We start from the raw sequence: 21794 nt of genomic DNA, 5'->3' as shown, positions 1-21794 counted from the left end.
CACGGCACGACGGAGCCAAGATGAAACACAGATACAAGCGGCAACTAGCAATAAACAGCGAGCAGAGGTGACGAAACGAGGCTGATGAGTGAGGCGCTACTGCTATGTGTGTCTGTTTTTATGTTCGACCACAAGGAGGGAAACGAGCCACCGCGAAGCACAACAGTAAAGGTTGAAGGCGACCGCGCCGTGTCAAAGGAGACAGACAACGCTGGTAGACGCAGAAGATCCGACGACGAGACGGCGACTGTGCGGTGTTGGCGACACTGGCTCTGTAAGATTGAGAAGGTTGAGCTCTTTTTTTTGGGGAGAGTGAATTGAGAGTGTAAGACAGTGCATTGGAAAAAGGGATTATGGTTCAAAGGGACAAGGGAAGGGGATTAGGATTCAGAAGGAGGATTTTGGATCGGGGAGGGGGGATTAGGGTTAGGGAGGGGGAGAGTGCTTTCAGGAAAGAGAAGGGGGGAGTGTGTTGTAGAGGGGGAAGGATTAGGATTGGGGAGGATTTTTGCCATGTCATCAAAACGTAGTGGCTATGTCAGTATTGTGCTTGCCGGAGATTTGTTTCGACGAGCTCGGGGACACATTTGTCAAATTTTAAAATTTTTTAGGGACCATTTTATCAATAACAAAAGTTAGGTACCATTTTGTCAGCGTCAGAATCTTTTAAATACCGATTTAATATTTACCTCTATCATAAAAAAACATTTTCAGTATTAAAAGGTTTCATCACAAGAAAGGGATAATATAAAACTCATCTTATATTCGATTTGTAAATCATTTATAGGAGAGAATTATGCTCTTCACTTATTTTTTAAGAAAATATGCAAGTATTAATTACATTTATTAGCCAAAAACATTGAGGACCATCCAATAAAATTTAATTTTAAAATAGAAGAAATTACATAATTTCATTTTACTTTTTTTAATCTAAATTGGATACTTTTTAATAATTTGTCTACTCATAACAATATCTAATTATTTTTTTCTTACTATACTTTCAAATTGAGAGATCAAATTTAAAATTAATTTGAGATTCATTTTAAAAATTGGCTATTGGATAACAAATTACTTTATATAAAAATTTGACCAATCTAAATTGGTTTATTAAATAATATTATACTGCTTAAAAACGAATTAATAATAGCATGAATCAATCTTATTGTGTTCATCATAATAATTAATTGTAGTGTCGATCTCCTTTTCTTATACAGCTTTATAAATTATATATACCATTAGTGGTATAGCCGTAGTTTTATGATGACAAGTTCTTCACGATATACTGAGATCAGATTATGGTCAAATTGATCATAATGAAATGAATAATTCCCACAGAACAGTATACTAATTAATTAATTAGCCAAACTTGAATTATTGCAAGGTGAAAAACTTGAAGGTTGTGTTATCTAGAACCTAGAGCTAAGGGTTCCTATTATGTAATATTCACAAAGAGTTGAGGGGTAAATTGGGAAAGAAATTAGAGAAGATGAGTGAATTGCGAAAGTGAAATAGGTTGAAGAGGAAAGGAAAAGAGAGAAAAAGTCAAAGAGGTCCTAACTAAACTGAGATTCGCCAGACAGAGACATATCCCTGTTAATCCAATGACAACAAAAATGTGCATAATGTTTCTTATTTTAGGGTTTTTTTTTTTAAATACATGTTTAATTTAAAATTGTTTCTTTCATTGTTCAGCCTTTAATTTCAAACTTTGACATTATTTAGGACACTCTAAAATATGTTATCAAGGAAGAAAAATGTCAATTTTTTTATTTTTGTGTGTAATTAATTAATTATATTAACGAGCAAAGAAATAGAGATATATAAAAAAAATCTAATTTATTCTTAGAATAATCCATTTATTTTTATTATTGTTTTAGTAAATCATATGTATTGTTTTATTAAAGACAATCTTATTCAAACATATGAAAAAACATAGAGGATTAACTACAATATAAGCCAACTCAATGAACTCCTTTTTATTTCTAATTTTGAAATTCGAAACTCTAGTTAGTTGCGCTTCTAGTTGGTTTTCTAGCAGAGTTTATAATATTTCATAAAGATAAATTATAATTTAACTCTTGAATTAAGAAAAAAAAGTATATCTCACTCTAACCGGTCATGTTAACATATGTTTTTCTAATTGATATACTTTTAAGAGTTAGAATTCAAATTTTTTTTGGTTAGTAATTTTGTATTTTTCTTTTAAAATATGAAGTTATTTTTACTATTATTAATATTAATATTATCGTATCCATAAGAATAATAAGGTTCCATGAGAAAGAGTGGCAGAGGGTCCATGGTGACAAACTCACACGTGAATGCAAAGTTCTCTAAGTGGCTATACACATAGCAGCCAGAGGCATAGGTAGGGGAAAATGAAAATCAATCAGTCACTTCAAGCAAATAACAAATTGAAAACTACTAAGCTTATTAATTCATTTTCAACTTCATGCATTAATTACTATATCATTATTATTGACCTAATAATCACCTACTTGTTATTTAGTATGAGAGACTAAAATAATATAGTTACTACTAACTGGAATAGAAGAAATTAGAAATTTCCATTTGTTTGATGAGTTTGGTGAGAGATTGGTTTGCAAACTTTGAATTTGAAACTCTATCAACTCGTTTGGTGAGTGGTACAAAATTTAACGAACCCTCAGCTAACAAACACACACATAGGAGTCAAAGCAATGGTGTTGACACTGCAATTATTTTCATGGTCTTTTTCCTTGATTCTTAAGCTACCATTTGTATATCTATTTTTATATGTAGTCTACTCTCTCACGTTAATTTTGTGAAGTGACAATATTCCATTGGGGAAAAAAGTATAATAATGCTATCTTTTATTCATTTTTGTACTACTAAATGAGATACCTAACTTAATTAATTTAGTTGTCATATTTAATTCCATAATAATCAAAATAAATTATCAATGGCGTACTCTATTTCTGTGCCTTAAAATGTCAAATCATCAGTTTGACTTTTATTCTTTTCCACAATTTGTTGAAAATGAGATGATTTATGTCATGAATGATGAGGTCTGATTGAGAGTTTTTTTTTTTAAGTCAAAGCAGCACAGTTCCAAAGATATGGGCTTTAGGCTTTGTTGGGAGAAGTCCACTATAGGCCCAATAAAGCCCAAAAGTGGGTTAAGGTTAACACCATTTGAAGCCTAGGCAAATGAAATGACCACTATGGCATTTCATTAAAGATTTAATTCGTAAACTAAACTAAGTTGGGTTGTTTTAATGGTTAGCTCACTAGTCCGTTTAAGCAAGTGTCAGGGGGTTCAAATCCCGTCTTGTGCATGCAGCAACTCATTGGTCAGCAGCAAACCTTTAAATGGAGATCAGTACCGCGGCGAATTAGTTCTTGGCCTGTCAGGTTGAGGAACACCGTGGGAGACCAATAAAAAAAAAAGATTTAATTCGTATAAACTTACAACATCAACACGTTTTACATTGGCAATGTATTAAAATTAAACTCGTTTCTATGAGCTCTCAAAATCAGGATATCTTTACATCTTTCAGAATCCTTGCAGCCATTGATCCATACCTTCTTGCTTCCCACTCACTAAGCTTTTTAGTTCCGGTTGCTGCTTTCTCATGATCCTCAACAATTTTTTCAACACTAGATGATGGTTCCATTGCCAAATTTTCCTCACCACTTTTACCTTCCACGCCAGTTTGATCGTCAACTTTTTCGGCAGCTGCCTGACCTGAGTTCCCGGTGGACTCAGCTGAATTCTTGAATCCCATAATGAAGAGCTGAATACTTGGATGTTGATATGTTTCATCCATCTGCATAAATTGAAGACTTGAGTACAACTTCATATAGTTAACCAAACTCGCCTTCAATAATCAAAGAGATATATATAGTAGCATACTTTAGATTTTGGAACATTCTTCACATCAAAGTTTTGTTTCCACATCTCAAGCATCTTTTCATGGACACAGGTGGAACGGATCTCATGGCCCAACTTCATGGAGAACGTCAAAATTAAAGGGGGAAATTGGTGAATTAGAATGACAAATTTTAGAAAAGTTGAATGACATACCAAGATTGTAGTCCTAGGTCCAGATAAAGCAAGTATTGTCTGCAACAGAGGTTCCAACAGATGCTCTACATAGACCTTCAATAGAATTTAAGAAGCAAAAAGTTAGCATAGTATTTAGCTGATGCAGAATAACATTCAAATGATAATTAATAATTTCTTAATGAAGAAGTAGTATTTACAGCATGTAGTTTGTAGAATTTGTGTACCAACTTACTACGTCGGTGCCGATAATATAGTCAAATGGAGGATCAACAGCCTTAATGTGGCTCTCATCTCCCCACTGAAGTTCGGCAACCTTGATAGAACCAAATGACTCTAGAAAAAATATATTTGCTTGTAAGGAATTATCACCATTCAAATCTATAGAATAGAATCACCAAATGTAAGAGCAACAACATGATGCAAACATGTATTCAAATCGTAGATATCAGGGAATCAAAACAGCCGAAGCGTTTCAAATCACACCAGGGTTCTTCTGCATGACTCTTGAAATATTACGTTCGACGTTTCTCTGCAATAATGGCAAAACCTCTTTTTGGTCTGTCACTATAACATCACACCCCAGCAAAGCCATGCCTGCAAAAGGATCCATTGTAAGTAAGAAAAGCTGGATTGATTTCAATAAGGAAGTCCATATAGGACGAGTTAATTAATAGGCTAACCAAACATTAAAAATCATTTGTAACATTACCAAAACCAGAAACACCACAGCCAGCTCCAAGTTCAATTACACGTTTTCCTTTAAGTTTAGCTGGAGAAAACCTTCCCTTTCTGCAATTCCGTTCCTGAAAAAAATAAAATAAAGATACACCTTAAGATATTAGAAGGTGAGGGAAATTAGATGCAATATCTAAATAAGTTCATTAAAACCATGTTTAGATTCTAAAACTAAATTATATTTATGACAGGACAGTTCATTAAAATGCAATATCAACAACTTACAAGAAATTTGGCAAAAACAAGTGATGAATCCCACACTGTTGTTCCTAGGTGCTTTGAATTGGGATCCTGACAAAACAAAATTGGCATTGTCAAATATCTTATAGATAAAGAGGAAAAAGAAAAAGGGAAACTTCGGGGGGTAAATAATCGAATAATGAATTCAAATCCTAGAAGCTAAAGAAGAAACAAGAGAACATCCCGAAGTAAAAAATATAAAAATTCTAAGCTCATGAAAAATTATCAATCATGACTTGCAAATTTTCCAAGGGGACTCTTCTCTATAGCATTGTATATATCTAATCGTTTCCAAGGATCTCGACAGTACCTACTTATCGAGCAGAATCATAGAGTCACTAGGGCAACAATATGAGCCTCTTCTACACCAATCATACTACTCAAGAAGGTTTTCACTTGTACAAAATTTCAGCTTGCCTGACATAAATCATATCAACTAAGGCAAACCTCGCTCGGCTTAAAGGAAAATGTAACTTCAATGTACTAAACGAACAAAGGTGTTAACTGTTATTAATCTACCTGCATTAAGACTATTTAATATATATATAATGCAGGTTCTGTTCACCAGTTCCATAAAGAACACCTTCTTCAAAGTACCTTCCACTCAACAAAATGGGATAGTTATAGAAGGTATACTTGAAAAAGATAAATATACCTGAGTAAACTGCAATTCATGGCCCAAAACCTCCAGTGGCATTTCAAATGTGGTTGGAGAATTTAACCTGTTCGAACAAACACAAGCGGTATGACACACATCTATTCCAAAGCACATAACCAATAATGACATAAAACAGTAAAACTAAAGTGATATTACAACATATGTATTGACAGGCATCACCATATGATTTTCCTTAGGAGGGGGAAAAAATCAGAAAAGAACACTGCTGGCTGGCAGGCACAGAATGATTCAAAAGAATACAAATTTCAACAAATACCACTACTTAATAGCAATTTGTGCTATCATCCATCATAAGAAGAGGAAGTCAAAGCTCAATATGACATGCTAATCAAAGAAAAACAACCAAATAACATAAATAACTTCAAATCTTTATCCAGACAATAAAACAAACAGGTAGTGTTCAACCAAAGTGAAATCACAGAAACATCATATAGAACAGAAGAATTGACAGGTCCTATCAATAAAATGGGCAACACAACCCTTTAGATTATATAAGGTTAAGACTTGAGTTTAAGAAAGATACCTGTCAAGTGCCATAAGATCAGAGTCTGCTAAATGAAAAAATCCCAGATGCGAAAGACAAATCCAGAGGCTCTATCTCCAACCTGAGTTCATATATTGCTCTTAACCGCTGAAAAATAATAACAATAATTAAAAAAAAGCAGAAATTTATGAAAAACATGGTAAAAAGGAACACTGTTAGAAGGGGGAAGCAACAACATTGAAGAAATGAGAGTGAGAATGAAAGAGTGGTTCGAAATAATGATAGTGTTTGATTCAAAACTCTGCCACTTCATTCCTCTATCAATCTTTTCTTCTCAACTCCTTTTGCATTAAAAGTATTATTATGTATAATTAATTAATTATAATTATATCACTAAAAGTTTTTTTTTGTATGGGCCTGCGGCCCAAAATAGAAGGGAGAAAAAACAATACCGTAACTATTTTTTAGTTTTTTAAATATCCAACTCGACAGGTAAAGAATTATTGGATCACAAATCTAAATTCCAGTTAAGGATACTTGAACAGAAAATACTTATTTAAATAAACGAATGAATTTATTGTTTGTTACTCAACTAAATTGACTGGAATAACTATAATTTCAACTACAACTGTTCAACCAAAATATATATCAACTAAATTGACTGGAATAACTATAATTTCAACTATAACTGTTCAACCAAAATATATAGTGTTTACTTCGATACGACAATAAATTTATACATATTAGTATAATAAAAATATGGACAAATTAAAACACAACATGTAGATTAGGTTTTCCACGTCAATAATTAATTTTTCTTTTTCTAAATACATATCATATCAATTATTTTATTAAATCACCCTTATACTTTAATAAAAATAAAAAATAAATTTTGTTTAATTTTTATAAAAAACTTAAATATCCTTTTTTTTGTATTGGACGAAAACAACCCTAATTCTTTAATTTAATCAAAATTCAATTAACTTTAGTTTTATAATTTTAAATATGAATCAATTTAAAAATCAAAACCAAAATACATTTCATTATTCATATACATTAAAATATTGCTTTGTTGATCATAAACCCTAATCTAATCTCTCCTACCCCTTCGTATCAAAAAGAAAAATATATCTGAAAAATTGTTCTTCTTCTTTGTATACCAATTTACTGATAAAGAACAACCCCATCCCTAATCTCTACCGGACAGCAACAGTCTATCCTCAGTTTCTCACTCTCTCCCTTCCTCGTCGGACTCTGCCATTGTCCTTCCTTCCCTGATCTCGACTTAGTCATTGAATCAATTCAAGGCTTCCTGTAGGTCCTACTCTTCTTCGCTTGTGCATCAATGCTTCGCCTTCTGCCCCAACGATTCCCAAGTGATTCTCTTTCCCTCTTTCATTTGATTCTCCGATGTGCTTTCAATTTTAGCTGAGCTTACTTGCCACCATGATCCAATGAAATTTTTAGTCTTTCCAAAAATTTAGCATCAAATGAATTGATTTTGATTCTGTTTTAAAAATGTTTTATGTTTTAACACTTAGAAAAACAGAATCAAAATTATTTTTATTAAAGTATAAGGGTGATTTAGTAAAATAATTAATATGATATGTATTTAAAAAAAGAAAAATTAATTATTGATATGGAAAACATAATTCACATGTCGTATTTTAATTTGTCTATATTTTTATTGTACTGATACGTATAAATTTATCGTCGTACCGAAGACACCAAATATATATAAGTGGTCATAATACTCTTATGTTATATTAGTGTAAGTTAATAAATTTTAGTTTTTGTTGAAGAAAATCTGAACAAAATTAATCTTTAGACTGAGATAGTTATATAACTTTTTCATAATGGAAGGTAATAATTTCAATAAAAAAAAAAAATGGTGTACTAATACTCATATTTTTTGGCAACTCGGTCATTGACACTGATGTACTTTGCTTGCCCTCTTTGCATTGGATTTGAGCTTTTATTTATCGAAAAAAGAAAAAAATAATAATAAAAGATTGAGAATTTTTAACGATTTTTTTTGTTATGATTAGAATGTTCCATTAAGGCTATTCAATTTAATTGCATGAATTCTCAATTTTCAAATCCTTAATTTCTTATTGGGTTTCTCTTTTTTGCGGTTATTTCCCTGAATGCAAAAAATAAAAAATATATACTAAAAATAATTTTATTAATTAACACTAAAATATTATAAAAAAATAATATTATTTAATTATTAATTTATAATACTTATACTAAAGTGATATAAAAATTATAATAATAACAACTAAATTTATAAAACTATTACATCATAAAAATTATTATTTATATATCTAAACTCTTAAAATATTAACACTAAATAAATTTAGAAAATACATAAACCTTCAGTAATCTCCTCTAAATAGTCTAATATCGCTGCTATATATTTCTAACATACAAGAGATAATCCTTTATAAATTTATTTTGATTTAAATTGATTTTGTGACGAGGGACATCACTTAATTTAATTTGGCTTGCATCCATCTTGTGAGCATATCAAGTGCGGCTTCTGGTTGATCCATAGGAACCAAGTGTCCAGCTTTATATATCTGTTTAATATAGCATAAACAAATTAAAACATTAACAACTCTAAAAGTCTTGAAAATTAGATATCTAAAATTTATTGAGATATTATTATTAAAAAGACATACATACCTTTAAGAAAGTGAGAGGTCCATGGCTTGATAGAGAACCTGCCTCTACACCATTGACTTTATATTGGACTGTAGGAGTTGCGTTAAACTCTTTTTGACCTGACCATTTCATGGCACTAATCCATCTTATATTACCTGCTCGTTATAAATCACCATAGCTTGATTAGTTAGAATGCGACGATTTGAGATTATAATAGAAAACATTTGGCTAAAGTATACTTTTTGTCCTAAAGTTTGACAAAAATTTTAAAAATACGTCTAAGTTTTATTTTGTTTCAATTTTGTCCCAAAATTTTTTGATTTGTATCAAATATATCCTCGACGGATAAATTTTCAAAAAAATTTAAGATCAACCTAACAATAATGCATGAAAATTATGCTTGATTTGCTTATATTGAGGGTTGTTCTTATGAAATTGTTGTTGAATTGATCTTAAATTTTTTGAAAAATTAGCCGTCATGAGTATATTTGATGCAAATCGAAAACTTTTGGGACAAAATTGAAACAAAATAAAATTTATAGGTATTTTTGAAACTTTTGTAAAACTTCAAAGACAAAAAATATACTTTACCCAAAACATTTTAATCGAAAAGTCAACTTTTTTTTTGTCAATATTCGATAATAATTTTTATACAAAATTAATATTTAGATTAATTCTAAAGTTATACTCACGTTCACAATTTAATATCTAAAATTTTGATTTAATTTAGTTTTTTTTCATAATTTATATTAGTCCTTGATCTTAATTTTGTCAAAAAACTATTAATGACATGCTAAGATGAAATGACAGCGGCTATATTATTAAATCACTTGAGGAATGGAAGCAGTAGTGTGTATTACCTAGCCAATTGCAAATGAGATCTTCTTCACCAGCATAGGCAAGAAACCTAATCCCATCTTCAAGAAGAGGTGGAATAGGCACTTCCAAATTGACCATGAAGTCATTAACCATAGCAAAATACACTTCATCACTGCATGAAACATAGTCCAAATCATCATCCACTCCTAAAGCCTTCTTCACTGACTTCTCGTTTAAGAGTGTATCCACGTTTGAGAAGTCATAGCACAAAGCTCCTTCACATTTTTTTCTAATGTCATAGTACTGCAATAATACCACAAGCAAACGCATCATGCATCATAAATAATTTGTTAATAATATAAGTAAGGTTAAATTACACAGTTGGTCTTTACATTTTCAGTGAAATTGTAAATTAGTCCCCATACTTTAAAAGTTTGTAATTGGGTCCCTAAAGATAATTAAAATTTGTAATTTAGTTTTTGTCGTTTAAAAATTACTTGATTTAATAGAATATTCTCAATATATTCTCTATTTTAACAAAATATTCTCAACATATTTTGAGAATATTCTGTTAAATCAACATTTTTTGACCGGCGGGGACTAAATTATAAATTTTAATTCTTTTTATGGATCCAATTACAAACTTTTAAAGTGTAGGGACCAATTTGCAATTTCACTGAAAGTGTAGGGTCCAAAATATACATGTTCTAGTTTTGTTTCTTACATTAACGTTGCCAGCAGCGCTAAGGATACTTTGGAATATTTGGTCGCATGTGGCTTTAGCGGCGGCACACTGGTCTCCACCTTCAGTTGCTACAAACCAAGAGAGTCACTATATTTAATGTCAATAATTATATATGTAACCCAAAAAATAATAAATAAAACAGTGTAGATTGGTCCTAATTATATAATACCGCAGTTTTTTATTTCTTGTTCACATCCTTGGAGCTTGGAGTTGATGTTGTTGTAATCACTCTTTGTAATTAATTTATTGGATAATGCAAAATCCGTATATGCTGCATATTGAATCCCAGGATTGGTTAATCCATTGCCAATTGCAAAACCCTGTAAAATTTGTAGGATTAATATAATAAAGGGAGAACACACATAACTATGATATAATTAAGGGATAATAATAATAATAATAAGACCTTTAGATTTATAAGAATTGCTTGTTTTTGTTTGTTAGCTTGATGAATTCGAGATGCAAGAGCTGGAATATAGTGTCCAGCATATGATTCTCCGGTAATATAAAAATCATTCTTAACAAACTGAGGATGCTCTTTGAAAAATGCCTGTAAAAAATCGTAAAGATCGTTGCTAACACCCGTTTCATCATGCCGAAGGTCTGACTCATCAGAACTGTAGCTGAATCCTGTCCCAGTTGGTTGATCAACATATATAAGGTTTGAAACCTACAAAAATTAATCCTTATTATGCCAATTAGAGGAGTTAATCACACCATCAAAATACTTCATTGCAGTTAATTTTTTTATGTGAAATTAATAGTTGAGAGTTGTTATATGATTTGACAGGTTTGACTAAATTGTGATCTAACATTCTAAATTATCAATTTCACATAAAATTAACTGCAGATAAGTTTTCGCTTAATCACATACATTATTATTATAGTATTTTTATTACTCATCATTTTGCCAGATATTTTAATCTCTCAAACCGTATTTTTATTAATTAATTTAAAGTTATAAACTTATAATTATAGTTCAATAAAAAACACACGTAATTATCGTAACTTAAAATTCTGAATTTGACTTCTTGCAACAATTATTTTTTAGGTTTAATTTAACCAAAATTGACCATCTCATGTATTTAAATTTTTTTTTTTTTATATTTAGTTGAGATATTCGACCACAAACCCTACTTTTTTATTTGTATTATGTAGAAGCATAGATTATGAAACAAGTACAAAGTTAAATTAGTTCTTAAAAGATTATTCATTCTTTAAATTAGTTTTCAAATAATTTTTTTAATTAAATTTATCTTTTAAAAAAAATTAGCAAATTAACGAAAAGACTAATCTGACTAATTTAAAATTTTTAAAAATGAATTTAATTAAAAAAAAATGTATAGACTAATTTAAAGAACGAATGATTTTCAAAAATTAATTTGACCATTTGTTTATTATGAAATTGTTACATACCTTGTCCCAACCATAGTCATTCCATAGAAGAGACATGTTACTAGTAATTTTGAAAGGACCATTCTCATAGAACAATGCAAGTTCACTGCCACATCCTGGTCCTCCAGTCAACCATATCACAACTGGGGCATCTTTGCTATTATTGTTCCGAGATTCAAAGAAAAAATAGAACATCCTACAAATCATAAAGTAGTGTATATATAACCAGTCAAATTAAATCTAATTGTATGTAAAGGAGAATAAAAAGGGCATGCCATGATAATATGATATAATTATTCTTCCCACATTAGTGGTAGTCTTCGTTAGTGCATATATATAGTGGAAATTGCGTCTATTTCTAACAACTTCAATCGTTTTTGCATCAAAATATAGAATCTAGTTGCAATTATTCTCAATACACACACATCACAGAGAAATAAAAACAATATTTGATAGTGATAGATTAGTACACTTGATTCTAGTGCTTGTTTTTAGATATTGAAACTGAGATTGGAGACTAGAATTTGATATTGTATTTTATAGTTAAAAATTGAAACTAAAATTTTAGTCCTGTGATATAAAATTTTAGTCCCTTCAATATCTTTAAAAATGATCTCAAAAATTAAAATTTATGAGACTGGAAATTGAAATTTAAATGATATTTCTTTTTAAAAATATTCTCATTTAACTTTTCAAATTCTACATCTACTCTTCAACTTTTATATTTATCTTAAATCAAACATGATACATAATACTAGACATAATTCAATCAAATATATTTTATACCAAACACAATACAAAGACTTAATTTAATATCTTTCTCTCAGTCTTTGTCTCTTTGCTTAGTTTCAATTTTCTTTCCAAACACAGCCTTACAAATTTAACTACGTTAAGTGCATACTAAAATTAGTAATCAAAATTAGTTATTAGTATAAAATACATGTAAAATATAAAATGCACATTAAAAAATAAATTAAACAACACATGTATTTATATATACGATGAACTGATTTTGATGTATAAATAATATTTTTAACATAAAAAATGAGTTAAATAATAAATGTGCTTATACACAAATATACGATGAATTGATTTTAGTATACAAATAATATTTTTTATTATAAATTTAACTACTTACGCCTTACAAATATTTTTTATAAAATAAATAATTTTATAATATAATATAAAAAAAATTTCGTATGACCAAAAAAATATAAATTCGATCCATTTTTGAGATGAGTGATTTGATGACAGGTACCTTGCGGCTTTGGTACGAGGGAGAGAATAATAGCCGGCATGATGACCTAATTCTTGAACAGAAGAATCAGCAAGAAATGAGAACTTCTTCTCCACTAATTTTCCAGGGACAAACACATCATCACTACTTCCTCTTCTTATGTTTACTGATTTTCTTGGAAACAGATTGAAGCTTCTTATCAGCCTTTCTGCTGGGGGCATCCTAAGAAGAACATCATTTGTGGATGATGATAATGGGGACAATGTTCTTGTTCCATAACACAAACAAAATGTTAATGATAAGTAGAACAAGAACAAACAAAGAGTGATGAGAGACCTTTTTGATGCCATTTTAATTAATTTGTAGAAATTGGAAAATGGATGTATTGCAATTGTTCTAAATTTATAGCATTGCTCGCTTCTGAAATTAGCTGCTATATATAGTGTTGATTTTCTAGATATAATTTTTATATAATAAAAGCTTTACATTATTATCTAAATTAACATGTTAGTTTATTTTTATTGTTATTATTTTTGTTTATAAACAAGCTAAGATATCCATCATCGAATATAATAACTAGTTTTTGACTAATTTGTAAACATTTTAACAGATGAAAACAATTTGTTTACTAGACTTTTAATTCATAAACTGAATTAATAATTGTATGGATATGCATACTATCAAAGTATCAATCATATTTTGTATACACAAAAAATAATTAACCATTTTGATATATTATTGATGAATATATAAAATTTATAAAAATAAGTATTTTATTTGGTATTCCATCTACCAAACTGGAATGATATCTCGAAAATGATACTAGTTTGATGATATTAATAAATAGAGTTTAATTTTGATGTATTAACAATATAAAATAATCATACAATTATATCTATTTTTTTGGATAACTATTTACACAATTAATATAAAAAATAGTTATTTTTATTAATGTGATATTATATAATTAAATATACGTATAAACATCAAAATTAAATTTTTAATAAATAATCTGATATTTCATTAATGGTCAAAATAGTGCATGCATCTCATTTAATTTGACCCAACCTCTATTACACAAATTTAGCAAAGAATCATGTATGGATGGTTAGATATTTTTAGTTAACTTCCTAGTAAATTTTCTCGTGGAAAATAATTTGTCAACAACATAATTAAGAGATTTTGGTTATTTATTAATAAAAAATATTGAATTTTATTAACTATATCTGACATTATTCTTATATATATTTATTCAATAAATTTTAAATGGATCTGATTGTCCATTTGAATATGTAATCGAATTGATCCATAAATTTATTCTATTTTAATAATCTAACTAAAGACTAAAAGTTAAAGAACAACTAACATTTTTGTCTTATTATTGGTATTGACTTTTTTTTGTTGATAAAATTTGGTGGAAGCACAGAAAAGGAAATTACAAGATCCTACTCAGAGTTATTTTTTTGGGTCGGAGCAAGGTGTTAATCATTTTTCTTTTGGGCCAAAATGTGTTAAGCCTGTTTGGTTAATTATTGTTTATGTTTTTATTTTTAAAATAGATATTACCACCAATGAAAATAATGAAAAAATGGCAAAAAAATTATCAGATACTTGCGAATTATGATAGTATCATCTCTTTAATAACCAAGAGTGAGGCATTTTTTCTAAGGTGAAAACTCAAGTGTAATCGATTTTACGTGAAGTTAATACCTGAGAGTCATTAGATGATTTGACTGATTTAACTAAATTTTTATCTAACGACTCTCAGATATCAACTTCACGTGAAGTTGACTTCACCTGAATTTTCACCTTTTTCTAATTCCTCGTAATGATATTAGAAGAGTAACTAAAAAAAATTTAGAAAATAGAAGCATTGCGTATATAAATAAGCGACAGGACACTTCAATTATGTGTTCACATTCTTGATTTAAATAATGCTCAAATGCTACGTGAAAAATGGAAAAGTCTAGGGGATAGTAACTTTTGTGTTTTGTGGTCAGCACTTAACCATAAAAAAAAAGTGAGTAATCTCTCACCATTAGATATAATCTCACACCATTAAAAAGATTATTAATGACTAATTGATGGTTACAAAACACAAAAATTACTGGCCTCCTAGCACTCATAGTCAAAAATAATAAAAAGGCTGGAACCAAGTAACTATCTACTACTCCAAGCTTAAATTTCGTAATCCTATATATTCCTATTATAAATTGATATTATTATTATTATTTATATAAAAATAAAATATATTTTTAATTATGTGAGGCATAGTGAGTTTGGGTTGTGACAGTTAATATCCCTTTCATCCATCTTGTGATCATTTCAAGTGCAGCTTCTGGTTGATCCATTGGCACCATGTGCCCTGCTTCATTTACCTGTTATTAAACTTGTTAGTCATGAATTTAATTAACCAACACTCAAGTAATTAATTATTAATACAGCCCTAAACACAAACCTTAAGGAAAGCAAGTGGGCCATAGCTTTTTAGTGAACCGGCATGTGAACCGTTGACCACAAATTGGATTGTAGGAGATGCTCTAAATTGTTCTTGACCTGACCATTTCATGGCATGAACCCACCTTGAATTCCCTGTCCAATGAAAAGAAAAAAAAAAGTGACTCGTAAATATCTAAAACTGAGTATTAATCAAAATCGAATTTTAGGTTTAGGGTTTAGAAAGTATAACACTTTAAAAAATAACCTGATATTAGAAGTACCAAATAAATTAGCATATTTTGAATTTTTATTTTTTATAATTTTACAAAAATATAGTTAACCTGATTACTAGTTTGTTCTTTTAAATTTGAACTATTAATTAATAAAGACGAAATATGTTGATATGGTAAAAACTCAGATGAAATCGACTTCATGTGAAATTGATATCTGAGAGCTGTTAGATGAAAATTTAGTCAAATCAGTCAAATCATCTAACGAGTTTTAAATATCAATTTCACCTGAAGTCGACTGCACTTGAGTTTCTACCTAATATTAAATATCTTCATGTTGATACAAAAATTGATAAAAAAAAAAAAATAAATTCCAAAGGGCCTTACCAAGCCAATTGCAAATGAGATCTTTTTCACCAGCATACACAAGCAATCTAATACCATCTTCAAGAAGATTTGGAATATCAACTTCCAAATTCTTCATCCAATCCCCATTCATAGCATCATACACTCTCCTACTACATGAAACAAACTCCAACTTCCCAACACCTAAAGCTTCCCTCACTTTTCCTTCTCTCAAAAATCTCTCCATGTCCGAAAAATCATAGCACATTTCCCCGTAGCATTTTTTTCGGATGTCATAGTACTGCAATCCAAACATATATCATAATAAGATATAATCTCTTATATAGTCAGTGTATCAAATTTAAACTCATAAATATTATATTTTTTTGTTTCGTACGTTAATATTTCCGGTAATTGATAAGATGCTATCAAATATACTTTCACATTTACCCTTGGCTGTTACACAGGCTTTTTCACCTTCCTTGGCTACAAAATTCAACACATAATAGTGTGTTAATATTAAACAAACTAAACCTAATTTAATGTTGATGGCTTGATGCATGTCACTCTATTATAAAAAAAAATAATTTACAGGAAAAAATTCAGGTGCAGTCGATTTCACGTAAAATTGATATCCGAGAACGGTTAGATGAAAATTTAGTCAAATCATCTAATGGCTCTCAGGTATCAACTTTACGTGAAGTCGACTGCACATGAGTTTCCACCGAATTTACATAATAATATGCATGAAATAATTAATAATACCGCAAGTTTGAATGGCTTGTTCACACGGTGGGACCAACTTATTGATAGTTTGATGATCATCTTTTGTAATTAATTTATTGTGTAATGCATAATCAGTGTATGCTCTGTATTGGATTCCAGGATTAGTTAATCCATTACCAATAGCAATACCCTGTAATTAATTATATATGTTACCACCTATAGGATCAAATTAAATCAAACAATAGAACCGTGACAATAAATAAATAAATAAAAAATGAAGACCTTTAAATTTATATGAATTCCTTCCTGATTTTTGTTTCCTTGATGAACTCGAGATGCAAAAGCTGGAATGTAATGTCCAGCATATGATTCTCCAGTGATATAGAAATCATTATTCACAAACTCCGAGTGCTCTTTGAAAAATGCCTAGTAAAAAGAACAAATTAAATATTTTATGTAGTTATTAAAAATAATAAATATAGATTATTAATTTTGAAGAATTATTACCTGCAAGAAATCGTACAAATCATTGCTAACACCATTCTCATCATGGCGAATGTCAGAGTCATCAGAACTGTAACTAAAACCTGTCCCAGTGGGTTGGTCAACAAATAGAATATTTGATGCCTGAAAATATAATATTATATATTTAACTTTAATTACTTAACGAAATGAAATTATTCCAACAATAAGTAAACATAGTTGGTGTAACGGCTTTGATTTAACTAAAGTTTTCTATGACTTTTACATTTATGAAAATGAAGCATAATATTAGGTTATTATTAGTACCTTGTCCCAACCATAATCATTCCATAGAAGTGAGAGGTAGTTACGAGTAATTGTGAACGGACCATTTTCATAGAACAATGCAAGTTCACTGCTACACCCTGGTCCTCCAGTCAACCATATCACAACTGGGTCATCCTTATTGTTCCGAGATTCAAAGAAAAAATAGAACATCCTACAAAAAAAATCATACAAATACAATCATTTTTTTAATTTTATTAAAAATATTAATTAATGGTGACCCTAGATAACCTTGTACATGACGCATCCACAAACACTTTACGTGTAGGACAATGTTTTAATTTGTCACTTTAGGTAGTAGTGGCTTCCAAAATTATATAATTCATTAGAAAATATATAAAACCCACATGATGATGATGATTCCAGGAACAGCTAATATAACATCTATATGTCTATAATTGTGCAAAAAGAATAAAAAGGGTGATGTATAGTAACAATTATTGTTTGACCTTAATCATCATAGCGTAAACAATTTTCTTAGTTGTGACATATTATTACTTTAATTCATCACATACATGACCCTTATATATAAATAGTAATTGATATGAAATAGTAGTCAACTATGTTAGATGAGCCTTTTTAATTTAACCAAAATATATATCCTCTTTATGTGAACACACTTCTAAAACCTAATATATATCAAAAGTAAAATGATGATCACAATTATTCTCGTTACAAGAGAACTGGCAGATAGTAGCGATTATTTAGGTGGTTAGCAGCGGTTTTTAACCACTACAGAAGAGATAGCAGCGGTTGTAAATTCGCTAGAAGATAGCGTGCGGCTAAACGATTAGTAGCGGTTAATAGTAACCGCTGGAATAACCGCTACTAAATTGTATTTTGCCGCAAAATTTTTTGTGGCGGTTATAACCGCTACTAAACAGTAAACTAGAGTACTTGGAGATGGCAGCAGCTAGTAATTATACCTAAAGGTTTTTTCTATATTTATTATGAGTTTAATTTTAATACACTGATAATCTAAAATATTTTATAACATCGTTCAATCATAGATGACTATTTATACAATTAATATAAAAAATAATTATTTTTACTGATATATATATTACGTACATACGTCTAAAATTGTTTTACATTAAGAGTGCATCGAAATTAAAATAAATTGAATATACCTTGCAGCTTTGGTGTGAACAAGAGAATAATATCCAGCATGGTGACCAAGATCATGAATAGAAGGATGATCAGAATTAGAAAGAGAAAGAAATGAGAAGTTCTTCTCAACAATCTTTCCAGGCACGAACACATCGTCGTCACCACTTCCTCCTCCTCCTATGATGTTAACTGGCTTTGTTGGAAACAGATTAAGGCTTCTTATGAGCCTCTCTGCTCGAGAGAGATGATGAAGATCATTACTATTGATGGATGATGATGGTGATGAAGAAGTTCTTATTGCATAGGATAGAATAGTAGAACATGAAAAGAAGAAGAGAAAGAAGAAAAATGGGTGAGAGATTATTTTGGTGAGGGTTGGTGATGGTGATGCCATGTTTCTTGCTTTGTAGAAATTGTGTGGGGATATAGTTCTCAATTTATAGCATTTGGTTATGCTAATTAAGTATCACAATGTCAAGGGTTATATTTATTATATTTAATATTATTTAATTATTATTACGATAATGATAATTAAATATAAAATAAGATAAATAATAATTAAAAAATAAAATAAGATATTTTATATTTATTTTTGATTAATTTTTATTGTTTTTTAAATATTTTTTAAATTAATTAATTAACTTCTATTGACTATGGAGTAATGCATGATGTATATTACCTATCTATTATTACTTATTAGTTCACATCAATGCCAAATTTTTTATATATTAAGTATTAAATCATCCGTCCGTGGATATAACCTAAACAAAAGCGGACAATAATAATACTGCTACAAAGAAAGAAACAAAACAATATTTTAATTCGACATATCAAAAGATTAATCAGTCGCAAATTCAAGCTTTATTTAAGGAGTTTGTTATTGGTCAATGAATTATTGTATGCACAAAAAAAAATTTAAATCCCAAATTTAGTTAAACAGATAAGTGGGTTAATCACTCAACCAATCTAACTTAGTTTGTTGTTCATATATTTAATTTGTCAAATTTTGTATTTGTTACACTATAATAAATTTATAAATATATTACAGTTCATAACTGTATGTGCATTATCAATGAGCATATATGATATATCACTTGACTTGCACGTGCTTTGCACATACAATAACTTAGTGCATTTCATAAAGCTTGACAGTTGCCCATTTAGTTAGCATGAATTCAAATATAGGTTAAACAAAACAATTAATTTTCTAATAATCATTTTAAATTATAAGCTAAGCATAATTTTAACAAAGATAAATAAATATAGTATAAATAAATTTAATCAAAATCAGATATGTAAAATTTAACTTTTTTAAAAAATTAACCTTAGATATTATAGTAATATACTTTTTTTTTTGTTGGACGGCACCACGTTCTTCCAAGAATAATTGGAAAATAATGAAAGATTCATTCAAATCAAAACAAATAATTTAGATACTGCTTTGTTTTACAGTTGTGTAAGTTGTACCAGATTTCAGTTACATGGTTCCTCTGTTTCTGAATTCTGATGAGGTTTTTGTTGAACCATTATAACCAATAATTTTGTGCCTTGTCAAATTCATAGTTACTGAAATTATGAAATATGTTGAAATGTGAGTAGACCACATTCCGTTCTTTTATAATTCCTGTTTGCAATTTTCATTCCCTTTTTTTTTTTTTGGGATATTTTTCTAAGTAAACAAAATTTGTTAATCATGGATTTATTCCAAAAACGCTCTTTCTGTCTATGCATTTTTTTGAATTTTTCATATGAAGCATCATAATTCATATATATAGCTATAGCTACCGAATTTGATAATTGATGTTGCGTGTAACTGTGTAAGGAATAAAAATATATAGTATCTGCCTTTCAAAAACATAGGCCTAAGCAACCGTGACCAAATTTGAATGAACATACACCTAATATGAGGTTTAAACTTATTTCTAGTACTTTAATTTATAACATTCTTATATCATTATTCTAGCTATGCAATATATTAATGAGTGGCGTAGAAGAAGATCAACATCCTCCATTTTAGACTAAGAATGATAGACCGTAGATTTAACCTATTCATAATTCATCATTTTATGTCATTATCTGTCAAAGGAGGAGAATAATTATAAGTGATATCTTAAATGGTATGTACTTCCGCGATTAGAATATAAAATAGTTATCATTTTTATTAACCCCATATTTATTATTATTTAATTTATAAAAAGAATGAATTAATAATCATTTGTACTTATTAATGTACTAGTGTTTTTCTTATTGGATTTAGCCATTAATCTAATTATAAAAAATATATATATAATTCAGATCAATAGCTAATCACTGAAATACCGATATTTTTGAAAATCCTGATATTCTTCCTATTAGATAATAACTTTGTTATCGTCGTTTAATCAGATTCTAGAATATAAGCACTATCCAGAAATGGTTGCTACTACATGGCATGAAATGACAACAGAGCATTCACTTATAAAAGTCAAAAGAATAAGGCCAAATGAAATTTAAAACAAAATAATAATAAAAATAGGTGGACCAACTAATATGGCAGAACCTTAAGCCAGGATTAGTTGTAATCTGTATTGAGTATTGACCCTTTATAGTGCTTATTATACTTGCTTTAGGTGTTGACACTATCAACCAGTTGGAATGACCTTCATCTCCCTGCTATTCCACATTTCCCAATGCGATAGTATTAGTGTTAATTAATTAATTAATTAAGTGGCATGATAGCAGCATTAATGTATGCGTGAGGTGCTATCCAAACTCCACAAATGAAGGTGTAGTAATGTGCCTATGATTGTCAAAGTATTAGACGTGTAACTGTGTAATGTAATGTATCACTTCTTGAATGAAAGAAGCCAACAATTCACTCCCCCAAGTTATAAGCCACATGCTATCCCAAAAACAAAAAGGTAAAAACATATTACAAACTAACAATAAGTACACAAACATTATATATATATATAATGTGGGTAAATCAGAAACACAAATGAACACCTACAACTTTTTCAAGATGTAACTTGACACTTCAATTTTGGCAGCTCAAGATGTAAGGCAATGCATGTGAGGTAGCAACTTTGAAGGGATGTGTATTGTATAGTAT

At 29.4% G+C, this 21794-nt stretch overlaps 3 protein-coding genes across 7 annotated transcripts; all 3 read right to left on the bottom strand.

Annotated features, from left to right (window-relative positions):
* Nucleotides 1–3181: 3181 nt before the first annotated feature.
* On the bottom strand, nucleotides 3182–6543 carry LOC107629264 (S-adenosyl-L-methionine-dependent methyltransferases superfamily protein). Of its 4 annotated transcripts, XR_015907639.1 has the most exons (11): nucleotides 6420–6543; nucleotides 6223–6330; nucleotides 5676–5742; nucleotides 5006–5071; nucleotides 4755–4848; nucleotides 4529–4639; nucleotides 4278–4378; nucleotides 4064–4138; nucleotides 3893–3985; nucleotides 3449–3806; nucleotides 3182–3236 (listed from the first exon to the last, which is right to left on the bottom strand). XR_015907639.1 is itself a non-coding variant. In XM_088509940.1 (10 exons), the coding sequence occupies exons 2-10, from the start codon at nucleotides 6234–6236 to the stop codon at nucleotides 3513–3515; spliced, it is 915 nt and encodes a 304-aa protein (XP_088366066.1). In that variant the 5' UTR covers nucleotides 6237–6330; nucleotides 6420–6534; the 3' UTR covers nucleotides 3410–3512. The 4 variants fall into 4 exon arrangements, 2 of the variants coding, with proteins under 2 accessions (XP_088366066.1, XP_088366065.1); XR_015907640.1 differs by having other exon boundaries at nucleotides 6223–6519; XM_088509940.1 differs by lacking the exon at nucleotides 3182–3236 and having other exon boundaries at nucleotides 3410–3806; nucleotides 6420–6534.
* A 2132-nt stretch (nucleotides 6544–8675) lies between these two features.
* On the bottom strand, nucleotides 8676–13396 carry LOC107632378 (serine carboxypeptidase-like). The gene is made up of 8 exons (XM_016336064.3): nucleotides 13068–13396; nucleotides 11831–12005; nucleotides 10821–11084; nucleotides 10584–10734; nucleotides 10394–10482; nucleotides 9711–9972; nucleotides 8872–9005; nucleotides 8676–8765 (listed from the first exon to the last, which is right to left on the bottom strand). Exons 1-8 carry the CDS (start codon nucleotides 13394–13396, stop codon nucleotides 8676–8678), a joined length of 1494 nt encoding a protein of 497 aa, XP_016191550.1.
* A 1485-nt stretch (nucleotides 13397–14881) lies between these two features.
* LOC107629263 (serine carboxypeptidase-like) lies at nucleotides 14882–19103 on the bottom strand. Of its 2 annotated transcripts, XM_088506511.1 has the most exons (9): nucleotides 18724–19103; nucleotides 17576–17747; nucleotides 17294–17413; nucleotides 17069–17212; nucleotides 16826–16976; nucleotides 16458–16546; nucleotides 16103–16361; nucleotides 15505–15638; nucleotides 14911–15424 (listed from the first exon to the last, which is right to left on the bottom strand). In XM_088506511.1, exons 1-9 carry the CDS (start codon nucleotides 19095–19097, stop codon nucleotides 15302–15304), a joined length of 1566 nt encoding a protein of 521 aa, XP_088362637.1. In that variant the 5' UTR covers nucleotides 19098–19103; the 3' UTR covers nucleotides 14911–15301. The 2 variants fall into 2 exon arrangements, with proteins under 2 accessions (XP_088362638.1, XP_088362637.1); XM_088506512.1 differs by lacking the exons at nucleotides 16458–16546; nucleotides 16826–16976 and having other exon boundaries at nucleotides 14882–15424.
* Nucleotides 19104–21794: the final 2691 nt, after the last annotated feature.

Source organism: Arachis ipaensis, chromosome B3 (genome assembly GCF_059453495.1).
Source record: "Arachis ipaensis isolate K30076 ecotype BB chromosome B3, ASM5945349v1, whole genome shotgun sequence".
In the NCBI taxonomy this organism is placed as follows: domain Eukaryota; kingdom Viridiplantae; phylum Streptophyta; class Magnoliopsida; order Fabales; family Fabaceae; genus Arachis; species Arachis ipaensis.
The sequence above is the reverse complement of the archived record's forward strand: the minus strand, read 5'-3'. Positions and strand labels throughout refer to the sequence as shown.